Source organism: Prinia subflava, chromosome 14 (genome assembly GCF_021018805.1).
Source record: "Prinia subflava isolate CZ2003 ecotype Zambia chromosome 14, Cam_Psub_1.2, whole genome shotgun sequence".
Lineage (NCBI taxonomy): Eukaryota > Metazoa > Chordata > Aves > Passeriformes > Cisticolidae > Prinia > Prinia subflava.
In genome coordinates, this window is record NC_086260.1 from 12,408,671 (window position 1) to 12,427,106 (window position 18,436).

The 18,436-nt window shown below is 44.6% G+C and overlaps 1 protein-coding gene across 3 annotated transcripts in view; it reads left to right on the forward strand.

Moving 5' to 3' along the window:
• The window catches only part of FAM120A (family with sequence similarity 120 member A), a 44,746-nt gene extending 26,797 nt beyond the window's left edge, over positions 1-17,949 (forward strand). For 2 of the 3 annotated variants that reach the window (XM_063411683.1, XM_063411684.1), the window contains exons 10-18: positions 196-370; positions 5,929-6,178; positions 6,893-7,007; positions 7,247-7,456; positions 8,295-8,478; positions 9,274-9,411; positions 10,839-10,980; positions 13,446-13,542; positions 16,042-17,949. In XM_063411683.1, the coding sequence (XP_063267753.1) occupies positions 196-370; positions 5,929-6,178; positions 6,893-7,007; positions 7,247-7,456; positions 8,295-8,478; positions 9,274-9,411; positions 10,839-10,980; positions 13,446-13,542; positions 16,042-16,353 (1,623 nt within the window). In that variant the 3' untranslated portion in view covers positions 16,354-17,949. The remainder of the gene's footprint in view (positions 1-195; positions 371-5,928; positions 6,179-6,892; positions 7,008-7,246; positions 7,457-8,294; positions 8,479-9,273; positions 9,412-10,838; positions 10,981-13,445; positions 13,543-16,041) is intronic. The other variant, XM_063411685.1, reaches the window with a different exon arrangement.
• The last annotated feature ends 487 nt before the right edge of the window (positions 17,950-18,436 follow it).

Consider the following 18,436-nt stretch of genomic DNA (forward strand, 5'->3'; position numbering starts at 1 on the left):
AAGAGAGCAACAGAACCTGGAGGAAGTGAAGCAGGCTGGGCTAATCCTTCCCTGAGCTGAGATCCACTGTACCACTGAATCCCATTTGTCTTGACTGGCTGCCGTGTATCGGGGTTGGATGGGGCTCAGTGCATACCTGACTGCTCTCTGTTCACTGTAACGTGTCACATCTCTCTGCTCTCTTTCATGCCAAAGGGTGAGATCAAAATCGCCGTCTCTATAGAAGATGAAGCCAACAAGGACTTGCCTCCTGCTGCTCTCCTGTATAGGCCAGTGCGTCAGTATGTTTACGGAGTCCTGTTTAGTTTGGCAGAAAGCAGAAAGAAAACTGAAAGGCTTGCTTTTAGGAAGAACAGACTTCCACCAGAATGTACGTACTGCAGAACCCATGCTTTATCCCTCTTCCCTTGCTGTGGTTTCAGAGCTGCTTGTACTGTGATGTGAATGGGAATTGTTGCTAAGATCCTGTCAGGGTACCTGATGCCAGAGGAATTTCGGGCCTATTTGATGCCATGGATAAGAAAAAAAGATGTTGTTAATTTGAAATTTTATTTCCTATTGTAGTTTAAGAACTACAAATGCTGCCATTTCTAAGCAAGCTCTGAGGTTTGGTTTTGAACATCTGCTTAAGCTGCAGTGAGTGATTTCAGCTTGTGATGTCATTCCTGTGTATGGCAGACCTGGATTTTAGGAAACTTCTATTCTCTATGCACACATACAACTCTGCCTGCTTTTTTCAAAAACGAGAGGTGCACAGGTTAACTTGCCCTGGCTTCCTGAATGTGTCCCTGAAGGTACCTCAGGGAAATTTGCAAGTCTCTTGTGTCCTTCAGGTATATAAAAACCTTGTTTAAACTCTGCAGAAATCAGGGTGTACTGTAACCAAAGGTAGACCTGGGTGACGACAGACTAAACTTTTGCAAACAGCCTTGTCAAAAGGTCCTTTGATTTGTTCAGAGATGTGGATGTTAATCTTCTCATTAATCTGAAAGTTGTCAAAGTCTTCAGTTTCCAGGAGTTCCTGTCATTCCAGCCCTTGTTCGAGAGTGATTTTGCTATAATGAATGCATACAGGGAAATGACTGAACTTTGCAGTAGCAGCTTATAAGGGTTACAGGAATGCTGAAGCATTCAGTGCATGGCAGCAGCAGCACAAGTATTTAAATGGTAGGAGTCTGCTGTCACTATGCTAAATTTAAGAATCAGATATTCAAATGTATGAAATCATCATTCACAGGCTTCATGTGTAAAAGGATAAAAATAAGTATCAGTTGTAATCTTTATATTCGTTCCCTTTGCTCTTTCCATTTGTGATTATAAAATGTTTTTGTATGTTTGTAGTGAAGATGATAATCTCCCAATGATGTGTGAAAAGCTGTTTATCTTTGCCAGTTACTTTGTGGGAATCAGTATATATCCTATTTGGATGATACCTCAGCACACCTACTCACAAACTTCTTACTTCTTAAAACTCACACAACGCAGTGACATTTCGGGTTACAAGGTCATTTCAGTATTAAAACAGTGATTTTATTTGCAGGTGTCATTTATCCTCGTAAGAATTCTGTCCTGAAAAGCATACTACAGCCTTTTTTTGGTCAAGTGACTTGAGTGCTGGAGGTCTGCTTCATGTTAATCTTGTAAACCTAGAATGTCCTCTTTAGGCTACTGGGGAAGCCTATATAATCTATTTTTCTCTTCATTTATCCTGCTTTCCAGAGTTTATCCTCAGTGGAGGGTAAGCACACTGCTGCTGACTTGGTTTAGTTATGGGAGCTCTGGCAAATCTTTCTGCAGCATGCATTCAGCTACTGACCTAGTTCTAGCTTAGGACTGACCAAGCTCTTAAAAAAGCAAAATCCAATTTGAACATATGCCCAAAAGTTCCTTGCTTCACTGCAAAACTGACAGTGCCAGCAAAGATGGATTTGGGCTGCTGTGCAGGTGTGGGGTCTGAAAGGGCTCTGGTACAGGAATGCCTTTATTTTGGCTGGCTCTCTTACAGGGCAGCAAGGCTTGGGCAGTCCGTGCAAGATGTAAGGGGAGAGCAGTGTCTGAAGCACTGATTAGCCTTCTCTAACTTTTCTGAGCACCCAGGCTATCATGAACTGGTGATCCTCATTCTCCTCCTCTAAATTATTTTGCTGCTCTCAGAAATGAGTAGGTTATGAAATGCAGTAATGAAGACAATTAAGAGAAAATCTAGGAATTATGGTATGCTAAGAGAATTAAGAAATTAGTTTCTGAAGAAATGTAAATGATCCTTAAGATTTATGTAGACAGGTAATGAATATTAATATCTAAAATCTTGTCATCTTTGTTGTACAAACCAAACACTGGCAACTTAATAACACTGCCTGGCAAGGATATTGTATGTGAGGGTTATGGGAAGCTGGGAAAAATGCATAATAAATGGACATGTCAGGATTACTATTAAATATATAGATGGCAAGATAATGGATCTTTCATGAAACGGGTGGCTTCTTGCCTTTTAAATAATTATTTTTTTGTACGAAGTTTAAAAGCCATTGAGAAACAGCAGAAGCAGCAGTGGGTGGGGTTCTTCAGTGATCAGTGTCTGCTAAATGATGGCCTCATCTCTGCTCCCAGAGGACAGGAGATGCTGGGTCACACAGTGCCTGATGGTGTTTGGCTGCCAAGGGCACGGTGCTGACCGTGCTGCCCTTCCCTGGCGGGGGGAAACCAAGGGGTCTCCCTTGCTCTGCTCGTCAAGCTCTGAACCAGGTTATTTCTGTGTCCTGAGAATACATGTGTGTAGTGAAACCATCTGCTCTTTCTGCTCAGTGGCAAAAGGCACACTTGCACAAGCTGTCAGAGCTCCTGGTTGGATCCCAAGGTTTGTTATTTTAAGCCCAGGCACCTTGTGACGTGCTGTTCCCATCGCGGATGTACTCGGCGCCAGCCCTGCCAAGAGGAAAGCCGTGTGTGTTGGGCAGGAGCCCTCGTGCAAAATCAGGCGTGCTGAGCTCAAGCTGTGCTGTCAGGATTGTAAGGTTAAAAATCACAGTTAATGAACAAGACCAGAACCACTGGAGCTGTGCTTAGCAACCAGAGCTCTGCTGGGGTGCTGTGGCTGGTGCCTTCAGAGCCCGTAGTGGCACTCAGGTGTTCATCAAGCAGGTTACTGTCCTGCAGGGTGAGGCTCACCCTCTTTGCCTGGATTAACCTTGGCCTGTGGTGAGGGCACTGTTGAGAGCAGAGGTCCATAGATTGTGTGGTGCCTGGGGCCTCTGAGTATTCAAACGTGCTGATGAGCAGTAGGATGAGGTTTGGTGTGAAAACAGGATCATCACCATGGTAATGGGGCTGAGCATGCTGATCCTAGTTGTAGTCCATGTAGTTTCCAGGGTGGGCACTGCTCATTTCTCAGTGGAAGTCATGGGAGGAAATGCCATACGTCCTGTGGTTCTGGCAGCTGGGGATGCAGTGAGTTTGGCAGCAGTCTCAGTGGAGATTTTTCAAAGGTTTAAGAAATGCCCTGGAGCAGTAAGAGGATATGGACAAGTCCTGGATGCATCTGTTAGGTTAAATACTAATTTTGGGTGGACAGTGCTAGAGTTGCTTGTTAATAGATTCATCTGCAATTCCTCATCCCCATCACTCAGAGAGGGAGCTGTGCTCCAGCCCACTGGACTGACCTTTGTGTTAAACCTTTCCACAAGAAGCATGGTTACCTGCACCCACCCGTGGGTCCTGAGCACAGGGAAGGCCGTGAACGTGTTTTGAGGGCTGAACACTTCTGGGAAACACTCTGGGAGGACTCTTTATCCTGGAGAAGGCAAGGCTCCGGGGAGAATTAGAACCCTTTCCAGTACCTAAAGGGACTCCAAGAGAGTGGCAGATGGACCTTGGACAAGGGCCTGGAGTGGCAGCACCAGGGGAGTTGCTTCCAGAGGGCAAATACGGAATATTGGGAAGAAATTCTTGCTTGTGAGAGCGGTGAGGCCCTGCCACAGCAGGGGATGGAACAAGGTGGACTTTGGCTGTAGTGGAAACAGACCTTATTCTAGAGGTCTTGTGTATTATTTTTATTATTTAGCACAATGTAGAAGGCAGTGTGCATCTCTAGTGTGGCCTTTGTAGCATGTGGCTGAAGGACAGGCTGAGGTATTCTTCCTGTGGCCTTCATGTCACAGGGCCATGGAAGTTCTCATCCACAAATTAAAAGCTTTGAACTCTATTTGAATGTTGAAACATAAGGTAGAAAACATAGACATAAAACATTCCCTTCTTCTAAGCTTAAGGTCCTTATGTGTTCAGTGTAAGTGAAAGAAGCATTGGGGAAACACTGGTGGTGTGTACAGCTTTGCTTGTGATACCTAAAGCAATTACAGAAGGGTTTGAAAGCACACATAAAATAGATACTTTCATTTGTGTTTGCTGTTCTAGGCCTAAGCAAGCAGAGCAACCCAGAGAGATGAGCTATTCACCAGGGCAGGGTAGCTCTCCTAGCTCTCCTAGAGCCAATCTGTAGAGTGCAGTGGTGTATAAAACCTGGGAGCAACCAAAATAGAACATGATTTTGTAGTGAGGTGACCAACTATATATAAACAAATGTTTATTTGCATTGCTGTGAGTGATCTTTGTAAAACTGCCCTGAGCTCTGTGAAAGGTAACTGTGATGCTAGGCGAGGTTTATTCTCGAAAGCAGGAGAGCTCTTTGGGGTGTTCTGGAGCTTTTCTCTTGGCCCTGCCCATCACCTGTGCCGTGGTTTGCGTGCCCCTGGCTGTGGTCACAGGCCAGGCTGCTGGAGGAGGCGTTGTGTGGCAGCACAGGACGCGCTCCCGGGCTGCACCCCGTGGGTTCCAGCAGAACGGGCAGGCCTGGGCTCCCGGGGAATCTCCGGGCTGTAACCTGAACCTGCACTAACGAGTTCCTTCAGCCTTTCCACACTGCATAACTGGCCCCGAGTGAGGAGGGTGCAGCACGCTGTGAACTGTGTCAGGCTCGGGGTTGTGCCAAGGCCAAAGGTATCGTGTCTCAGCCTTGACTTGAACCTGGGTCCTGTTCTGGCTGTCTTCAAACACAGGGAGGGAGGTGATTTAGCAGCAGCGTAGAGTGAACTGTCTTGGTGCTGATGAGGATGAAGGGGAGCTGAGGCACAAAGCCACTAACCTCTCCATAGAAAGCAGTGCAATAAACGGGAAGGCTTATGTAAAGTAATATTTTGTAAAATTTTTAGGGAGAAGAACTCCACACCTGCCTATATCTGAGATCCCATTCTGCTGCAGTAGCTGAATAGCTACAGACAACTATAACAATACCAGGTTTAAATAAAATTCAAATAAAATCACTAGGCTCATGCTGTTCTTAGAAGACCACCTATGGAACATGTTTGTGTTTATGTACTATTTTTATTTATTGTTTTAGGTTTCTGATCACACCCAAGTATTGCCAGATATGACAATATGATCACACACAGATATGACACAGATATTTAAGGGGAAAATTGCACTTTTAAGTTAAAATCACAGAATGGTTTCAATTGGAAGGGACCTTAAACACTGTCCATTTCCAATCCTCTGCCATGGGCAGGGACACATGCCAGTAGACCAGGTTTCTCCAAGCCCTGTCCATCCTGGCATTGAACACTTCCAGGGGAAATTGTGCTGTTTGTTTTAGAAAAATACACATATTTCCTCTATATGGTATATTTGTTTGAAAACATTAGCATGACATTCATAGTGTACGTGTGTCCATATACACCTAATTTGTAAGTGATCACAATTAAAAGGTATTTCATGCAGGGTTTGAATTGTCAGTTTGGCAGTATAATCCAACACACTATTGCTGCCTCAAAGTGATGCTTTTTGAATCAAAATCTCTTGCATAAGAAGTTTGAAATAAATGCTGGAATATGAAATACTAGGTCAGGCTGATTTCTTTCTGCTGTTGCTGTTCTGCAGTTTCACCAGTGATAATTAAGGAATGGGCTGCTTACAAAGGCAAATCTCCTCAGACCCCTGAGCTGGTGGAAGCCCTCGCCTTCAGGGAGTGGACCTGCCCAAACCTGAAGAAGCTGTGGCTGGGCAAAGCCGTGGAAGACAAGAACCGACGGATGAGGGCATTCCTGGCCTGTATGCGATCAGACACACCAGCAATGCTCAACCCAACTAATGTGCCCACTCATCTTATGGTGCTCTGCTGTGTGCTGAGGTTAGTGTCACCTCCAGGCACATCAGAACCGAGGAAAGGTTTCACTCTGGGCTCTCTAGAAAGTGTTGATTCATATCTGCAGCCTCACTGGGAGAGGGGATTTGCTTTGGTCATAGAAAACCGTGTGCGTAGTTCTTTTTCCATCTCTAAAGGATTGACAGGAAGACAAAAAAGATGTTGTGCTGCAAAGAGGTTGTATCATTTGATTAGTTTTCCCTTAGTGTACTCAAGGCTTCAGCTCAGTGAAAAACCAGATTTTGGGCCCTCAGAGGCTTCTGTGGGTGAAGTTGTACAACAAAAGCTTCCAGCTTTCCAAAGAAAAAGTCACAAGGTCCAAAATCCTGAACTGTTCAATTCTCAGATTGAAAATTGACAGAGGAATTGGAGATGTTTAGATTTGGGGTAATTATTTAAGACAGCTAGCTTATAATTCTTTCAGAATCCAAGGTTAGCCTCTTACACGTGGTGAAATTTAAGCCATTTTTGAGAATGATAAATGTAAATTTGTCTTTGGTTCTATTGAGCTTCATCTTTCCTTTTGAGCACTAAAACAGTGTTTCTCTTTATAGGCTAATTAGTATGCAAAAAAAGTGTTATCTTGGAGCTCCTCTTTTCAGTGGCACAGCATGCGTGTGTCCTGCCACATGTCCTGTGTGTGCTGGTGGTTTCTGGCTCAGCCCTTCGGGGCACTGACCGAGGCTGTTTCCCTCACAGGTATATGGTACAGTGGCCGGGGGTGCGCATCCTGCGGCGCCAGGAGCTCGATGCTTTCCTTGCCCAAGCATTGTCTCCAAAGCTCTATGAACCTGACCAGCTTCAGGAACTCAAGGTAATCCTTAACTAGAACTTAGACAGTTTAAGAGATTTGTTTCCAGCTGATCTGAAGATGGCAGCTCTGCATGCACAAGCGAGAGGTTTCAGTGCATTCTTCTGCTCAAACCTCTGAAAGTCTGGATGACCTTTTAAAATCCCAGTATTTGCAAGAGTTTTGAAAAGAATGTAACTACAGGAATAACTTTGAATTACATCTCATTGCAATCTTACTGCGTTTACCCCGTTTTTGAACAGATCGAGAATCTGGATCCCCGTGGAATCCAGCTGTCTGCTCTCTTCATGAGTGGTGTGGACATGGCTCTTTTTGCCAACGACGCCTGCGGACAGCCGATTCCATGGGAGCACTGCTGTCCCTGGATGTATTTTGATGGGAAATTGTTCCAGACCAAGCTCATCAAAGCAAGCCGGGAGAAAGTTCCGCTCATCGACCTCTGTGACGGTCAGGTGTGTAGCTGTGCCACGGAGGGCCACGGGTGCCCACAGGGTTCCGTGCCCCTGTTGGCATCGTTCGCTCGCGCGTCACCTCTGCTGCTAAAGGCAAATATGAGGGGAGTGCCTCATGGGTGGGTTTTGCTATTTAGTTCCTTATTTCTTGATGAATGGGATGGCATTTGGATAGGTTTGGAAGAAGAGGCGTCAACTTGAATTTGTTTGGGTTTTTTTCTCTCTGAAAATGGAAACACTGATACGATGAGTGGCCAAGTTGGAAACTCTGCTCATTTGTTCAAGTCTTACCTTTTTGGGTCAGACTGTCCAAAGGACTAAGCTGCAGTGGGTTTTTAATGAAAGAAAATTGATGATTTCTAATTGATTTTTATAAGCTGTGAAGTCATTCTTGGGGTCCTCAGCTCAAAATCTTTTCACATTTCTTACAACCATATTAAAATACGAACAAAGGAGTTTTTCGTGTTATCCAAATCACGCAGTTACTATCCACCTGTAAAACCAGGAAACTGATAAAACAGTTTACTGAATAACCCACACTTTTTTGTTTTTAACTTTTTCAAAGCTATGAAATTGTATCCCTTCTTTTTTTGCTACCTGAGGGAAGCTGATGCAGCTTTGCTACTGATGGTGCCTGTGGTCCCTCTCAGGGTTGTAACCCTCCATGTTTTCAGCCTGTCTGCAGAGACTCTGGTGTGCAGGCCAGGTTTAGGATGATGATTCTGTCTCTACTCCTCTATTATTTTGGGTTTTCCTTTGACTTTGTTGTGTAAATGTAGTTTTATACAATTGAAATAAGAATTTTAATGTCCCTCTCTGACCTTCTCTTTATTCCTAGGCTGAGCAGGCAGCCAAGGTTGAAAAGATGCGTCAGAGCATCCTAGAAGGATTAAATTTCTCCAGGCAGAACCATCCTCTCCCTTTCCCACCTCCACCTGCCATGCCTTTCTATCCAGCTTCTATGTATCCTCGACACTTTGGGCCAGTCCCACCACCTCAGGGCAGGGGGAGAGGCTTTGCTGGTAAGTGATGGGACAGCAGTGCCACACATTGCCTTACCTTGCACATTGCCAAAACTACCAACCCTGGTCATTTCACAGGGAAAATACTGAAAAGCACGTGGTCAGCTTGTGTTGGCATGTGCCAATCACTGTATTTTGGGGTTCTTTTATTAGCCCAGTGATACAGAATGTGCTGTATTGCTGCATATTTTCATCAGGATTTTAGTAACTGTGCCGGTTCAAAGTATTTTTACTGTTATTGTACAACTAGAAAAAAGAGGAATGGATTTACACTGGATGGTATGAAAAAGCTCTGATTTGCACAGTAAATTGATTCAAAACATTTATGAATTAACAGAAACAGTTTAACTGTCAGGGCTGAAGACAACCTTTCCCCCTCTCCACCCCTCTGTGTTTTGCTACAGTCATGTAACCATCGGCACCCTCAAGTGTTAAAACTGACATAACCATTCCAGGCTGTTCTAGAATTGCTGCCTTCCTCAAAATCTCTCCGTGCCAAGGCCCATAGGTGCATGAATATTGGACCCCGGGTATTCCAGGGGTGCCATGACTGTGCCAAAGAGTTGTCACAAGCCTTTACAATGCCACAGAAGCTGGGATCCCATTCCAAGCCCCAGGCCTGCCCCTGGCTCAGAGCCCTTTGGCCAGGGCTCGCTCGGTGCTGCTGCATCGCCCGCAGGAGCCTGGCCAGCCTGGAAGGGTGGAAGGAGGCAGCGACCTCTGTGCTGGGGCCCTCCCAGTTGCGTGGCCCCCTCACAGCTTTTCCCCTGTCTTTCTTTGCCCTGGGTCTAACAGGAGTCTATGGCTTCGGAGGCCCTTATGGGGAAACAGTAGCCACAGGCGCTTACCGGGCCTTCCGGGTGGCGGCAGCGGCAGGACACTCCGGAGCCTTCTCTGGCAATGACAGCAACAGGACTAGCAAGTTTCAGGGCGGTAATTATACCCAAACCCCTTTTCTTAGAGCTTCTGGCAACGGCTTCCTCCACTGTACGGGTTGGTCTGAGGCTTTCCTACTGACTCCCTGTCTCCCTAACTGTCTCAGCTTCCCTCTCTAGAGCCTGCCCGGTGCTGTCCGCTCTGCTCCCGTCCCTGCCGCAAGCCCCAGCGCCCTCCTCGTGCCAGAAACCTCCTTCAAACACAGCAGAGCCCCAAAGCCAGCCGGGCACACTGTCTCCTGTGCTCCCACAGGCCAGGAGGGCATCTGTAACCCACTGCCTCTGCATTAATAGGGATTTTCCAAACTCTGGGGACAGCTGAGCTTTTTGCGAAGACCCAGTGTAGAAATGACTGAGTATTACTCAGTCAGGAAAGACTGACTCAGTATTACTGCTGAGCCCTTCTTTGCTGGCATCAGTGCTGGTGTGGACACAGCAGTGGGATATACTTCCCTACCTGTGTGCCCTCTGCTCACTTCCTGTGTGATGTGGGATGATGGAAACCTGTTCAGGGCAATTTTTTCCCACATATTTAGCTGTTCTTTCTGGCCCCTGAGCTTTTATCCTAAGAGCAAACATACCTCTAATGCTTCATGTGTGAATAACTCTGGCTCTGCAAACCATCTGCATTTGGAGCTGAAGGACTTGCACAGGGAAGTAGGAACCTTCTGGATGTAATCAGTAGTGTAGTTCCCAGCCTATTAACATTTGAAGACTAATTACTGCTGCATAAATGCTGTGGTTTGTAACCCTTTTGGTGCTGATGGTCTTACCAGTAACATCTTGCTGGATTTCTTGAAATACATGTTATGCCCCAGAGCTGATTTAGTATAAAGACACAAACAACTTGAATAGAAGCTATAGTTGCGTCTTAGACAACTGTAATTTTAGCTGCCTTCTTTGAGAGGGAATGATAAACCCACCTTTTAAACCAGATCTGTTTGACTGCTACATTTTTATAGCAACTTAGTGTTAGTATAGCTTATCCAGCCTAGTAAGTTCTTTATTGCCAATATAATCTGTGTGGTCTATGCTGATACTTGCTGTTGGCTAAAACGTGCCTTGAACCTGCAAGAATTTCTTCTTCTTTAGGAATGCTGGAAAAAAACAATCTTCAGCCAGCTTGTAAAATTCCTCTACTTTCTTGAGGCTTATCTCAAGCATATTTTTAATTACTGAAACTGAAGCACTCATGTCAGATCATTTTTCTTTTCAGAATTCATATCTATTTTTAAAAAGGGGTGGGGGGAAACAGGCTCTTGGAGCTCTAACACTTCTGGAATACTGCAAAATGAGCAATAATCTCACAGTATCCATAGAGGAAATGGGTTATCTGCTGAAATCTGGGCAACCAGCTTTCCATTCATTTGGAACTTTACTGTGATGATTGTGAAGATCAAAGTTTGGTTTTGCTTTTATGTGCAGGAGTCCAACCTATTCCTTCTCAGGGAGGGAAACTTGAAATTGCCGGCACTGTAGTCGGCCATTGGGCTGGAAGCAGACGTGGACGAGGGGGGAGAGGGCCATTTCCTCTGCAGGTGGTGTCCGTGGGAGGACCAGCCAGAGGGTAAGTGCCAGCCTGGGAACGTGCTCCTCACGTGGGATTTCAGATTGGGGAAACAAGGAAAACGGGGGAAGGTTGGAGGCAGCAGAAATTACATATGACATTTTAGGACACATAGGGTCAATTGTGCCCACTGAATTTTCAAGAAGAACGTTGGCATTCCTTTTAAGATGCTTTTCACTGGTATTTGTATAGGTGTAAGCATTTTTGTGTTCAAATAAAACTCATACTCAATCTGAAATACATATATACATATATATATATATATATAGGTTGGTTCTGCATGAAGAGATGCCTTTGGGACTGCCAGTACCTTTATGACAGAGAAATACCATTCTTCACTAGTAGATTTCGATTTGAGATAAAATATCTGAAGCTTCTTTGTTGGAGGTACTGTCTTAAGGCAGTAAGGTTTGGGTGCAGGTTGTCACCCCAAAGAGACAGGAAAATGGTCAGTGCCAGATCTCCCTGTGTCCATCAAATCAGCACCGACAGGGCATTGGTCACATGCAGAGTTACTAGAGTAGGCCAGAGGGAAAATGACTGCAGGCAACCTACCTGTTTATTCAGGTGATACTGAAGTAAAACCAATAGGAAAACATGCTCATGTTAAGGGTTCTGCCTAAAGACAGAATCACAGAACCATAGAATATTTTGAGTTGGACAAGAGCCACAAGGATCGTGGAGTCGTGGCTCTGCACAGACCCCCCAGCAGTCCCACCCTGTGCACCCCTGGCAGCGCTGTCCAAACTCTGCTGGAGCTCTGGCAGCCCCAGGGCAGTGCCAGCACCTTCAGGGGGAAGAGCCTTTCCCTGATCCCCTGCTTTAACAACAGGTTCATGTTGGCAGAGGTTATTTCCTACCAAAGGTCACAGCTAGGAAACAGGACAGCAAGTTTTCTCAGTTCATAGCCCAGTTTTGCACACTTGTATTCCATTTTTATCTCTTTCAGCAGAGGGGATTGAGTCAGGCTTATTCACCCTATTGCCTCGTGTCTCTGCCACACTGAGCTCAGATGTTGTTCTTACTGTGTAAAATTATACCAGCTGCTTTGTATTGGCCTCGATCCATCAGCGTATTTAGTGTGATTTTCTGAGCAGTTTTTCTCAGCTCCAGGAAGGACATGCTTTAACCTTGTGAAAGGAGAGCCAGTGGGGTTGGCAAGGAGGAAACACAGTGAGAGGGACGGACATGCAAACCACAGCTCCTCTCTCTGCATTCTCTGCTGATGCTTCTAAACCCCAGAATCTGATTTCCTACTGCCCAGTGTGAGAATTCACAGCATGTGAGAGGAGACTGGGGGGCACAGTGCTGTTCCCCTGGGCAGTGCAGCCTCACTCAGCTCAGGGACCTGGGCAGCACCAGCTGCTCCAGCCAGCCCAGTGGGCTCAGGTGTCACACCAGCACCTCCCAGTACTGGGCAGCACATCCAGAGCAAACACAGGGCATTCCCAGGCTTCCAGAGCAGGCCAGTATTTCTAATAGAGAAGATGAGGAGTTTTTAGGAGAACGGTGTTCTTGACATAATGATGGGGAAGTTCAGTTTCTGCAGCTGATGGAATTAAAGCAGTTGTAGCTGAACCCAGGAATTGCTGAGGCTGGAAAAGAGCTCTAAGATCAAGTCCAGCTGTCAGTGCAGTACCCAGCACCATCCTCACCCCTAAGCCATGTCCCCGAGTGCCACATCCACGTGTTTTGTGGACAGTTCCAGAGTGGTGACTCCAGCACTGCCCTGGGCAGCCTGTGCCAGGGCTTCACAGCCCTTTCTGTGAACAGATTTCCCCAAACATATCTAATCTAAACCACTTTCCCTGGCACAGCTTGAGACCAAAGTGAGAAAGTTTGGTTTCATCTGGTGTAATCTGTAGTGAATCACACCAAAACCCACCCTAATATGTCCAAGTTGGGAGTCTCCATTGGAAAGCATACCAGCTTATCAGTTGCCACATGTCAGATACAGGTGAAACTCCTTTATTCCCTCAGTTTCTTAGGTAATTTTGTACCTACACGATTTTTAAATTCTGCATCACTTTCTTTTATCGGAACCTGTCTCGTTTACATTAGCAACTGTTACTTAATGGGGGAAATGGCTTTCTATGTGGTTCAAATTGCTGTTTTTGTAAGGTGAAAGTATTTTGAGCTCTGGTTTTAAAGTGCCATGAGGATAATTTGACACTCGGAAAATGTTTCTGCAAAGTTTGAAAGTATCATTTATTGTTTTTTTAGAAGGGAAATCTAAAAAGAGACATATTATTGCTCGGGACCCAAAAGGTTTGTTGGGTTTGATACAATTGCAAGCAGTAGAACCCTGCAATTCAGAATTAGGCATCTTGCCTCTTCAAAGAAGTGTTGATGACAGGCACTAGACAGTAAAGCTTGGGAAATAATATTCCAACAAAACTAAATGTAAAGCAGTTGTAAACAAAACTGATCTGTGTTTTATTTTCTCCCCTTGCCTCTCCCTGCAGGCGTCCTAGAGGAGTTATCTCCACTCCAGTGATAAGAACTTTTGGAAGAGGTGGAAGGTACTATGGGCGAGGTTATAAAAGCCAGGGAGCAATTCAGGTAATGAAGCCATGTGCCTGACTGCAGCACGCTCTGTGCCGGGCTGGGCTGGGCTGGATCCAGACCAGCACCCCTGTAACAGCTACAAGTGTTTCTGGCGACCCGCGGAGGCTGTGAGCGGCACAGCGCTGACAGGACAGGCTGCTGGCACAGCTCGCTTAAAGCAAACTTGGCTTCTAAAGACAGACCTGGAAGAATGTATTTTGACATGAATCCTGTGCCTACACAGCTCTAACCAGCCATGGGAGTAGAAGAAAATTTAGAAAATGGGAGAAATACAAAGCTGAAACAGATTAGCAGTTCTGTTCCTGCCCCTACTCTTGCCCAATTTCTTTTCTGGGACCTCGGTCCAACCTCATGAAGGAAGTTTGTAGCAGTGAAGGATCTTTGCTGCTGCCGTGCTCCAGATCTAAGAGGTCACTCTAAACTTGTTGGGAAGAGCAGAGCAGCCTTTCCCCTGAGCATGCAGGTTCCTTCCTGGTGACACCCTGCAAAGCGTTCATGGATCATGACTTCTGTCTGTTCCATGGATCCTTCCAATATAGCTGAGGCAGACTGCTGATCTGTACGAGATGCCAGTTGCTTTCAGAGTTCTGCTTTCCTCCCTTTTCCATGGTTCTGGCTGCTATGCAGTTTGGATGAATGAGTAGTAAATAGTTGGAAAAACTTCCACAATAAATATGTCATATGGACATGCCATTTGTCAGGGAGACCTGGGAGTAGGGGGGTGTTTTCAGGTGTCAGACAGTAAAATAACGTTCTCCAGTAGATAATGAAGCAACTATTAACTTCCAGTAAAACTTACTGTTTCACAGTTGTAAAAATTCAAATACTTCTCTTCCTTGTTAAATTGCGGTGTACACAGACTATATGTCTACAAATGTACCTGTGGATGTGAAACTGCATCTTTAAATAGAAGAGCAACCTCTGTGTCAATAACAGAGCATCTAATTTCTGAGTACCTTAAGCTTTGAAATAAAGAAAATCCTGAAAACAAGCTCCCAAATACTCCAGGCTTACTACAGGTCTACATATGGGAGTGTAGTTCAGGTAGTAGCTGCGGGTGTCTCAACAAGTGCCATCAAGGTTGGGTATTTGCATTTTATTAATGATATGTAATTTGGATGGTAAATACTTGTGATCACAAGGACCTGTGTGTAAAATTGTGGCTGGAGAGGGAAGATAAATGGCATTTTCTATGAACCTGAGCTCATTGCATTTTGTGGTCATCAAGGCCGTATAGGATGTTCCTTGTACAGGAGGAGAAAAAGGGTGATTTAAAATGCACGTGGCAGGGAGAACTTGGGAAAGTTCCCACTCAGTGAGTGGATTGTGAGGGCCAGGTGAGGCTGGGAGGTGCCAGTGGCCCCTCTGCCTTGCTGAGGCAGTGCCTGTGCAGGGCCAGGCCCAGCCCGAGGCACTTCCTCCCCTCAGCTTGGGAATCTGACCAAAACGAGCTCTTTGGATTTGTCCAGCAGACCAGACTGGTCTGTTTTGTCCCAAGATGAGACCTTTCAGTCTTGTTCTGGGAAGAAACTAAAGCATGTCTTGAAAGCTGAACTTGAGGATGTCTGCCAAGAGGCACGATGACAGTGATCAGTGTCCCTTGTCCTCGTGTGCAGTCCCATACCTGTGCACAGGACTGAGAACTGTGATTATCTGGGTAATGACAATGCCAGAGAACAGCAGTTCTGACTCACCTGCAAAGTCCTGTAAAATCCTTCAGCAGCCTACTGCAGGTGTCCTAGTAGGTAACAGCGGAGATTTTTATACTGCAGAGCTGTTTGCTGCTCTTTAAGGTGTCTCTGTCTTAAGCCATTTCTTAGCACTTGACTTTGTGAACAGTATGACAGAACACTGTGCTGCTTCTTAGCAGCCTAACCCGCTTATTTTGGTTTGTTGAAAGCCTATTATGTTTCTGGAACACTAAGATTAATTATAAATACTTAAAAACTAATTGTATGCTGCATCAGTCTGGTTTTTATGGCTATACTCAGTCTTGTAAGATTTTACACTATGCTTTTTTTATGAAAGCCTTTCCTAACCTTGGAAGCATATAGCTTGGTGCAGGGAATAGTGCATGGTGCCTCTGCACCGCTCCAAACGCTGGCTGGAAACAGCCGGGTTTGCATTTGAGCAACACGGAATCCTGCCCCTGAATCACAGCACACAGGAACCAGGGGGCAGAGTGCAGCTGTGCATCGATTCTCAGTTTCGGTGTTCAGACATTCATGTGGCTCTGATGTTGTGAAAGGAGGGCAACATCGAAGTTAAGATGAAAGCATTTGCCCCGGGGCACCAGAAGGCTCTGGGGAACACCGAAAATCCTCTCCGTGTATTTTGTGGGCCACTTCTTTCAGCAATGCCTAATATTTGGTGTTCACTCACGACCCTGTGCCCTGCATGCTGCCTGTTGTAGTGTCCTTATATCAGACTGTACATTTATATACATTTTTAGCACTGGTTCTTCAGTAATTCTCTTCTTTTTTTAACAACTAGGGCAAACCTCCTTACGCTGCTTCAGCAGAAGAAGTAGCCAAAGAACTTAAGTCAAAATCCGAGGAATCTAAATCCTCACTTGTGTCTTCAGATGGATCCCTGGCTGAAAATGGAGTTGTGACTGAGGAAAAACCAGCTTCCCAGATGAATGGGAATACAGGAGACATCAGGGCTTCCAATCAGTCTGAAAGTGCCTTGAGTAATGACTCTAAAATGTGCAATACGAATCCTCACTTAAATGCACTAAATGCAGACAGTGTTTGCCATAAAGATGATGCTCTTGAGGCCACTGTCTTAAAAAAAGAAGAGTAAACTTATTTTTTATAGAGGGTGAAGGATGTTGGGAATGGTCAGGATTAGGAATATCTGGAAAGAAAGAGAGCCTACAGTTACGTACATTTTTTCCTTTCCGTAAGAGAAAAATGAGGACTTTGGAAATTCGGATCCCTCTTTGATGTCAGAGATTTAAACAACACATTTTTTTAGTTTTAACCAGTTGTAGTCAAAATGCTACAATAAAACAAAAAAAAAAAAAGAGAATGAAGAGCATTTGACTCCCGCACTTAAAATGAAGTATACATAAAGTTTAAACTGGTTATGACAAAAGCTTGTAGTTTTGTTTTTTGAAATATAAAGAAAACAAATTTTGGCAGTCTTTAAGTATATATAGCTTAAAACTATAATTTTTAGTACTTGGCACCATATGTATGCCATTATATTTGATTTTGCATTACTGTGTCACAATAAAGCTTTCTTTAAGGCTTTGATTTCATGATTATGGGGGGAAAAAGGCACAACCACAGTTTTTTCTTTCTGAAATCTCATCACCGTTGCCGTGGTTCTTTTGTGTTAAAAATGTGCAAACTCTCGAAACTACCAATTCTCAGTAACACTGCAGTTCTGCTGAGTTCAATAGACATCATACATATGTTACGAGCGAGTTAAACGGAGATAAACTTGAAATCATAGAAGATGCAAACGACCTTTCAAAACAAACACAATGTGTTGGGAAACTTTTTGTGACTAATACCATGCATCCGTGATCAATGAACTATGTGGTTTTGAATCAGACGTAGACCATTAGTACTACTATTTGAGCTAAACTTCTGCATGGTTCATGATTTTTAAAGTGTGTAGTTAATATTATGCATGTTATTGTCCTCTTTCTTCCATTCTTACAAGTACTGTGCCCATTTGCAAAACAAAAAAAGCTAATAATCAGTAATAGTCCTATAAAAGATGTTAACTATGTTTAGTCATTGACTGATCTTGCTCTAACCTTAAAATTTTGTGATTATTGACCTCTGTTGCATTTATTCTAAAACTTAAAAAAAAAAATTATCTAGCCGTTTTGAATATCAACGTTACCCTGGTGTACTCATTGCTGTATGCATTATTGTTCTCTGTTGCTGTTTTATGCCTTCATATTAGCAAATATGAAATTCTGTGAAAAACAAAAAAAAAAAAAACGCTTTGATCTTCAAAAAAAAAAGTACCCCCCTTCTGTAGCAGGAAACAAATGGCTTGTTCTTGAGAACTTTCCCATCAAGAATTTAGTATAAGCAAATATACCTGTATCATTTTGATGTTTTTGTTAGTGTTTCCAAACTTAATGTACTTCAAAATCAGAATCATTTCTTTATATTCGTTTTCATATAATTCTCCTGATGCTCTTCATCACACATTAGTGATCAGAAATGAGGTGTAATTCCCCATTCCCTGCCCGCCAGAGCTAAGTAGGTATCTTAATGTAAGTTGAAGGGAGTTCTGCCCCAACTCATGGATTGTGCAAGAATGAACTACTGTTGGGTTTGGCTGGTTGTAGATGGATTGTGGTGTGGTGTCTTTGAAGGCTATTGAATGCAACTTACAGTGCTTAATAAAAATCTTTATTCTTTTAGTATAAAATACTGTATGCCTTTTTTGTCAAGTATTTTTTTAATTAACATGTAAATAAAAGTTTTTCCTATGCCCAAGTCAAGTGGTTGAGTTGCCAGGATCTGTGGTGTCCTCCTGAAAGGCAGGGGAGGGGAGCGCAGGCTGTGGGTGCGGCTGCCCCGTCCCTGGCAGTGTCCGGGGACAGGGCTGGGAGCGGCCTGGGACAGTGGCAGGTGTCCCTGCCAGGGCAGGGGGTAGCACTGGATGGGCTTTAAGGTCACTTCCAACCCAAACCATCCTGGGATTCTGTGATTCACTCACTGCTGGGGGACACCACGCCTGGCTGGAGTCATGCCCTGGCTTTGCTGGTGTGTGCAGCTCCTTTAGATGTCACCTTCAACTGTCAGATGGTTGAAGAGATGCAAATAAGGCACAAATAACGGGGACAGATGTTTAAAGACAACCGGAGGTGCTCACAGAGGTTGATGGGGGTGGACCATGCCTCTGCAGAGCCGGG